The 7,576-nt window shown below is 60.5% G+C and overlaps 1 protein-coding gene across 2 annotated transcripts; it reads left to right on the top strand.

Annotated features, from left to right (window-relative positions):
• Positions 1–989: 989 nt before the first annotated feature.
• PRDM13 (PR/SET domain 13) lies at positions 990–7,315 on the top strand. 2 transcript variants are annotated; one of them, XM_015858815.3, is made up of 4 exons: positions 990–1,414; positions 2,556–2,687; positions 2,769–2,889; positions 5,190–7,315. In XM_015858815.3, the coding sequence occupies exons 1-4, from the start codon at positions 1,274–1,276 to the stop codon at positions 6,650–6,652; spliced, it is 1,857 nt and encodes a 618-aa protein (XP_015714301.1). In that variant the 5' UTR covers positions 990–1,273; the 3' UTR covers positions 6,653–7,315. The 2 variants fall into 2 exon arrangements, with proteins under 2 accessions (XP_015714301.1, XP_085397986.1); XM_085541860.1 differs by lacking the exons at positions 990–1,414; positions 2,556–2,687; positions 2,769–2,889 and adding an exon at positions 2,896–4,004.
• The last annotated feature ends 261 nt before the right edge of the window (positions 7,316–7,576 follow it).

Below are 7,576 nucleotides of genomic sequence, written 5' to 3'. Positions count from 1 at the left end.
GAACTCTCACTTTTCCTTTGACTCCTCACACCTGTGTGTCTGCGTGTGCAAAACCCTTCAAAAATAGCTCATTTTCCTCTGTTCTTGAGGAATCCCTGCGATTTGCTCACCCCGAGCCATATCCTCACCTAATCTCAGCGCTTCTCTTTATCTTAATTAAAGCCCAGGTAAGTGCAGGAGGCTTCGTTCTGGCTGCATTCACAGCCGTTATTTGTCGGGTTTCACCTTCCAAGGCGATGCCGACGCAGGAAAACCGCAGCGCGGAAGGGACCTGTGGCTGCCTCGCATTCTGACCGTGAGCTGCCCGCGGAGCTCCGCGCTGCTCTTGGGCCGGTCTCTGTCTCCTGGTGATGCCGGGTCTCTCCTCGGTGCAGCCCTTTTCCTATCTCAGCCCCCCGGTGCTCGCAGCGCAGAGAGTCGTGCCGCACAGGGCTACCATTTGGTGCCGTTCCCTTTAGGATCGAAGCTGCTCTAAAGGGATCACCGGCCTGAACCCGACTCACTGAAATGGTAATATGGTAGTCCTTAAAAAAAAAAAAGAAAAGAAAGAAAAAAAGAAGTGTAGGTATTTTCTGGTGTTTTCCCATCAAGTACCTGCCCAACTTCTGTATGGCACACGCCGGGGATCAATAGAAGTTAACAAGTCCTCCAAACATTCCCCATCTCTTTGTTTAATCGCCTTTACAATAAAGCCGAGGGGAGAGAATTAAAAATCTTTGAAGTATATTAAACCTCAAAGGGCTCAGCCAAGTAGACTTAAAATAGTCACTTATTTTCCAAAACTGGTTTGTCGGGGAACAATAAAAGGAAGCAAAATTTATGGGGAAATTATACAGTGGATTTGTCACTTAAAATATCGTAACTGTCGTGGGGACAATACCCCATGCTGAGGATTAATGGTCCCTCCAGACCTTTGATTCATCAGCGCCTTTTCTTTGCCCTTGACAAATTGGATTTTTAGGAATGGGAAGGTCGCCCGGCCCATTGTTCGCCGCCCATTCACAGCGCCTGATTATGCGGGAGGGTGAGGGAACGGCTCCATGTGACCCTCGCGGATGGGACCCGCAGCTGCTCGAGGAGCCGACTCTCTCACCGCGGCCCCGCAGCACCCGCCCGCCGCGGGGTCCCCCTCCTGCGCCCATTGAAAAGCCGCCCCGCACGCGCGGCCGCGTCACTTTGCGGGCGGAGATACGCCGCGCTCGTCCTCCTCGGCCCCGGCCCCGCCGCCCCGTTAAGTGCTCGGGGTCCCCGGCGCTCGGCCCCACAGGCAGCGATGCACGCGAGCCGGGCTCCGGCCATCAGCGTGAGCGCCGAGAGCTGCATCCCCGCCGGGCTGCGCCTGGGGCCCGTGCCGGGCATCTTCAAACTGGGCAAGTACCTGTCCGACCGCCGGGAACCGGGACCCAAGAAAAAGGTATTTCCCTCCCGTCTGCCGCACCGCCGGACCTCGCTTTGCGTTCAGCTTGGGAGAAGAAGCTGCTTTTCCCTCTATGGAGCGTCCCTTGACGCTCCACTGCCTGCCACGGCCAGACAGCCTCACCCCTTGCCCCTTACCCCTTACCCCTTAGCCCTTACCCTTTACCCCTCACCCGGCTTCGGAGCCGCTCGGTGCCCGCCCCGTCCCACGGAGCTGCACTCCCCGGAGCCCACGGCACACGGCCGGGAGAGGGGGAGCTCCAGGGCCCAGCAGCAGCTCTCAGAACCGCCCGGTGCTGGCCCCGGGCTCTGACCTACTGGGGATGCTCTTCCCACGCGGAAGATCTGCGGGGCTGTGGGTACGGGCGGACAGCCCAGACCGCCTCCCACCCCCTGCGCGTTCCGCTCGGGTTTTTAATGCCCTTTAATTGTTTTTAAACGCTCTGCCAGCCCGCTCAAATTTATTTCTCATCTGGCTCCCTCGGTTCGTCGCTTCAGAGCGCTTTGTTCCGATGACTTTTATTGCACGGTCATTCGGAGGATGGGCACTTTATTTTCCCTTTGTACGGGTAAGCAGGTTATGAAGGATGGCTCTGCCGGGACCTCGGCGCTGAGCAGCACCCGCTCGCCTTTCCCTTTGCCCCCTCCCCGTCCCTGTGTGTTGCGCGATCGCTCTGCGTGGACCCAGGGGCTGCACAAAGCCTAAATAAAATAAAATAAAATAAAATAAAATAAAAATAGAAAAAGAAAAGAAAAAAGAAAGAAAAGAGGGGGAAAAAAGAGGAGAAAAAGAGAAAAGGAAAAGAAAGGGGAAAAGAAAAAGAAAAAAAAAAGGGGGAATAAAAGGAAAAAGTGTCAGGTATCCGGTCTCACCGTACCTGGGGGCATTTAGAGCAGCGCTGCTACATGCAGCTGCTGACCAGTGCCAGGCCCGGCTCTGCCATCCCCAGAGCTCGTTCCGGGCCGGTCCCAGAGGTTCTATAGAGCTAAAGAAAACACCGACGGTGACCCGATGGGTAGGAACGACAAATCCTACCGTGGCCTCTGCCGAGGCCGGGCCGCGGGGGCTCGGGGGGCACTTTTGGGTTCTTTCCACCTGGAGGCTCGTGGGGAGTGACGGCGGCGATGCTGTGTTCCAGGTGCGGATGGTGAGAGGGGAGTTGGTGGATGAAGCCGGCAGCTCCGCTTTGGAGTGGATAGGGTTAATCCGGGCCGCCCGCAACGCCCAGGAGCAGACCCTGGAGGCCGTCGCGGACCTGCCGGGAGGACAGGTACACCCCGCCCGCCCCGCGCCGCTCCCCGCGCCGCTCCCCGCAGCTCGCTGACCGAATGCCCCTTCTCCCCCCACGCAGATCTTCTACCGGGCTCTGCGAGACGTGCAGCCCGGCGAGGAGCTCACCGTGTGGTACTCCAACCCCTTGGCTCAGTGGTTCGACATCCCGCTCACCGCCACCCCCACGCACGACGAGAAAGGTACGGGACGCGTTGCCGGGCTCCCACGCACACGCGAGTGGTGGGTGGGTGCGAAGTGTCCCCCCCGGAGCAGCATGCCGGCACGGGGACTTCTAACCTCTCCGTATAACCCTCAGTTGCCGATTTCCTAAGGGAGATCCGTGGTAGCGTACGGTAGGGTCCCACCCCTCGGCCGCTCCGGTAACGGCACAGTGTAATACCGTTAGGCGCACGTTAGGGCTGTAGGAAACAACTCTGGGGCTAAGTGACCTTAAGGGGTGGAAATGTCGCTTCCCCCTCGCATGTGTCGCGGCTGGAGCCCCTCACACGCGTGTCGGGGTGTAAGGCGGGCAGAACCGCGGTCAGTGAGAACGTGGATGCATTAGGTGAAGCTCAGACCGGCCCTAAATGGCCCTGAGATGAACGTGTCCGACGACATCGGGAAGGGGAGGACATCGGCCCTGGACGACTGCAGTGTGCAAACCGATTCTCAGCTGGAATGGTGCTCCTCATCTTTACGCTGTGAAGAATCGATCAGTGACAACGCAGTAATGCACGAAATGGGGGGAAAGAAGATGTAAAACTTCAGCGTCCGTCCGCGTCTCGCCCGACGCGGCCACGGGCGCTCCGGGACCGCTGGAACCGGCGCTGGGAAACTGGCTGCCGTCGGACACGCTCAGGAGCCTTCGAATCGCTCCTTGTGCCGAGGCGGGACCCGGAGAGGCAGCCCCGGCTCTGCACCTCCCACGGACAACAGCGGGACCGCCCCTCCCCACGCTCCCCATCGCCTCCTCAAGTCGGAGTGCCGCTGAGAGCCGACCCTACGGCCCCGCCGTTCCCAGCCCGATCCGTCGGTGTGGGTCCTGAATTCGAATGTAGAAGATCTTGTGCTAAGGATGCAAAACCGTGGAAAGAAGAAGAAAAGAAATACAACACAGAGTGGAAGAAAATGTCGTTTTATTTGTAATACATTTGAAACCTTGAACAAACGAAACCCAACCGGATTGGGTTAGAGGCAGAGCCGGTGTTCATTCTTTTTCGGGACACTTTAATTTTAGGTTTTGTTTTTACCCCTTCCCTCTCTGGGCTGGAACAGCCAACCATGCACCACACCGCCGAGAAGCGCAGAGCCAACGGTGCGCACTGGGAGCGGGCGACGGAACGAGAGTCAGGAGTCGCTCCGCGCCCACCCCGACGCTGCCGTCTTGATGAGGCCCCGGGGCATCCAGGGGGTGCCCGGCACTCGGCCCCTCGTTGATCGCTGCGCTGCGTGGAGCCTTGAGGGAGGAGCGGATGGGAACTTGCAGGGAGGGCAACAGCTGTGGGAACTTTGGGGATGTTGAAAATGTGTGAGAGGAGAATGGGGTGGATGGCTCAGAGGGATGGGGGAATGGATATGGGTGGTGGAGGGGAGTAAGGGAAGGAAAGAGAGAGAGAAGGGGAAAGTGAAAGGTTTAGGGAGAGACGGGTAAAGAGAGAGAGAGAGAAGGAAGGAAGGAAGGAAGGAAGGAAGGAAGGAAGGAAGGAAGGAAGGAAGGAAGGAAGGAAGGAAGGAAGGAAGGAAGGAAGGAAGGAAGGAAGGAAGGAAGGAAGGAAGGAAGGAAGGAAGGAAGGAAGGAAGGAAGGAAGGAAGGAAGGAAGGAAGGAAGGAAGGAAGGAAGGAAGGAGGAAGGAAGGAAGGAAGGAAGGAAAAGGAAGGAAGAAGGAAGGAAGGAAAAGGAAGGAAGAGACAAAAAGAGAAAGAAAGAGAGAGAAAGAAATTGAAGTGATAAAAGGAGAAGAAGGAATGAAAGGAGAGAAAGGAAGAAACAACGGAAAAAAAGAACGAAAGGAAGGAAGAAAGGACACCTACGGATGAAGACACCCGCACGGCCGGTGCCCCCCGCAGGCAGCGCAGAACGAAGCGGCGCTCCGGGCCGGGCCGGCAGCGAACAGCCGCGGCCACCGGGGTCTCTTCCGCTTGAGAGGAGCCGAAATGTTCGGAGCCGGGGCACTAAGGGCATTGTCCTCTGAAAGGGAACGATTACATATGGCCCATACATATCGGATATTGTCTCGCCGCGTAATGAGGGGCTCACGATCATTAGATTGGCCTTTGTTCGGCGCGGCCGGCTCCCCGCCATACGCCGCCTCCGCTGCGAGCGCCAACAGATGGCCCCCACTCCCGACAGCCGACCCCGGCGGCAGCTGCTCCCCCCGCGCCCGTCCGGGAGAGCTCCGGGGCCGTATCGCGCAGCGCCGCGGGGTGGGAGCGGGACCGGATCGGGACGGGAGCGGGGCCGCGGACCGCGGGCTGACGGCTCTGCGCTTTCCCTCCGCAGGAGAGGAGCGTTACATCTGCTGGTACTGCTGGAGGACCTTCAAGTACCCCAACAGCCTCAAGGCCCACGTCCACTTCCACTGCGCGCTGAGCCACGGGCGGCCCTTCCTTCACTCCGAGCACGGCCGCCCGGCAGCCGCCGCCGCCTTCGGCCTCGCCTCGAGGGCTGCCGGCCCCACGCCGCCGGGCTGCGGCCCGCGGGACGGCGTCAAACGAGAGGCCGCCGCCTCCGCCTCCCCGCCGCCGGTCAAACCCCGACGTGCTGCGGGCAAGGAGGAGCAGGAACGCGCCCTGGACATGAGCGTGGGCTCCGGCCGCGGCCCGGGCTCGCTGTTGGGTCCGTCGGGCGGCAACGGGCTGGCGCTGTGTCCGGGGGCGCGCTCCGCCTTCCGCCCCGCCGGATCGCTGCGGGACGAGGCGCGGGCGGCCGCGGGCTTCCCCAAGCTGCTGGGGGGGCTGAAGGCGGGACGCGCCGCCGCCGAGCCGCCGCCCAAGTGCGGGGCGCTGCCGGCAGAGACCGCGCCTCCGACGGCGGCCGCTGCCGCTGCGGCGGCCGCGGCGGCGGGGCTGGCGTGCGGCGGGGGGCTGCGGGCCTTCCCGCTGCTGTCGCCGCTGGAAGAGGCGTCGGCCTTCCGACCCCTGGAGCGCGGGCTGCCCGGAGCCTCTCTGCCGCCCGGCCGCTACCCGCCGCTGCCCGGAGGCGCGCTGGAGCGGTTCGCTCTGCCTCCCTTCGAGGGGCTGAAGGCGTACGCGGGGGAGTGCGGACTGCCCGTGATGCCGCTCACCGTGTACGGCGGGGAGCTGCTGTACGGCGCCGCGCCCTACTACCCGCTGAAGCTGCACCTGGGCGGGCTGCTCAAGTACCCCGAGGCCGTGCCGTACTTCGGCGGGCCGGCCGCCGGGCTGCACGCCGCGGAGCTGGGCTCGCTGGCCGGCATCGACCGCGAGATCGCCATGCACACGCAGCAGCTCTCCGAGCTGGCGGCCGAGAAGGGGCGCGGACGATTGGAAGCGCTACCAGCGGGAGCGGCGGGGGCGGCGGGCGGCAAAGCCAAGGCCGGGCACCTGTGCCTGTACTGCGGCAAGCTGTACTCCCGCAAGTACGGGCTGAAGATCCACATGCGGACTCACACCGGCTACAAGCCGCTCAAGTGCAAGGTGTGCCTGCGGCCCTTCGGGGACCCCAGCAACCTCAACAAGCACATCCGCCTGCACGCCGAGGGCAACACGCCCTACCGCTGCGAGTACTGCGGCAAGGTGCTGGTGCGGCGCCGAGACCTGGAGCGGCACGTCAAGTCCCGGCACCCGGGGCAGGGCCTCGGCAAGGCGGCCGAGGAGCGCAGTGACTCTGGCTACGCGCCCGCCGAGCGCGACCAAAAGACTGACAACGAGAGCGACGTGGACGTCTGCTTCACCGACGACCAGAGCGAGCCCGAGAGCGGCGGCAGGACCCGGCAGCAGTAGCGCCGACGGCCCCCGAAGCTGCGGGGCGGGGCCGAGCCCCGGCTCCCGGTGCAGCCCCGGTGCGCGGTCCGAGCGCCTCGCACCGCCTGTCGCTGCCGTACCGCAGCGTGGAGGAAATTGTGCCTTTGGGGAACGGCTCTTCTCTGCGTCCTCTCCTCCCGCGGGTGCCGGCGGCTGGAGCCTCAGTGCCGCTGTGGGCTCCGCCGCGCTGCTCGGGTCCCGATGGAGCGGCACTGCTGTGGTTACTGTGGGCAGCTGTTTGGGGAAAAAACAGCGAAGGCGAAAGCTAGGGAGAAAAAAGGCAGCAAAAAACCTCACTCGCAGCACTGGAGAGGTGCGTCCGTAGCAGGTGCACCGTCCGATCGAGTGGCAATTATTTATAACAGATAATATTTGCGAAACAAATGTAAAATAAATATCGAGAAGCATGAATCTAAAGCACGCACTATATCATTTCAAAGGAAATACACTCTCTGTTTGGTAGAATACATCTGTGCTGTATGTTTGTTTTCTAACGAATGGTGTACAGTGGATGCAGTATTTCGGTTCTGGTTCCCGTTTGTCATGCCAGTATTTTTATTTCTATTTCTATTTTATTTTATTTTATTATTTTTTAAATAAAGTTGCAGGCAAAGTACTGTCGGTGCTGTCAGTGAGGTCTCTGTGTAAAGCCCCGAGGGGGCAGCTCGGCTGAACCCCCGATCGCAGCCTCCTTGGGTCGGGCACTACACAATTGGCCATGAACATGAATGCTTTCTCCGAGTATTTTCCTTCTCTCACCCGGGAAAACAAGAGAGCAACCCTATTCGATTCTCTTCTCTATGCCCACAGCTCGAATATATATGTGTGTATATATATATACATATATATATTTTGAACAAAGTCTGTGCGGAGATGCTAAAGGCTCTGTGCCATCAGTTTCCT

This window comes from Coturnix japonica, chromosome 3 (assembly GCF_054131305.1).
Source record: "Coturnix japonica strain WE chromosome 3, WE-NBRP24, whole genome shotgun sequence".
NCBI lineage: Eukaryota > Metazoa > Chordata > Aves > Galliformes > Phasianidae > Coturnix > Coturnix japonica.
This window is presented reverse-complemented; position numbering and strand designations above follow the sequence as displayed.

Bases quoted from the DNA above. Each gene is read 5' to 3' on its own strand.
- PRDM13 (XM_015858815.3), top strand. From the start codon at position 1,274: ATGCACGCGAGCCGGGCTCCGGCCATCAGCGTGAGCGCCGAGAGCTGC. The intron at 2,688-2,768 runs GTACACCCCGCC...CCCCCCACGCAG, and splicing joins CGGACCTGCCGGGAGGACAG to ATCTTCTACCGGGCTCTGCG. The intron at 2,890-5,189 runs GTACGGGACGCG...TTCCCTCCGCAG, and splicing joins CCCCACGCACGACGAGAAAG to GAGAGGAGCGTTACATCTGC.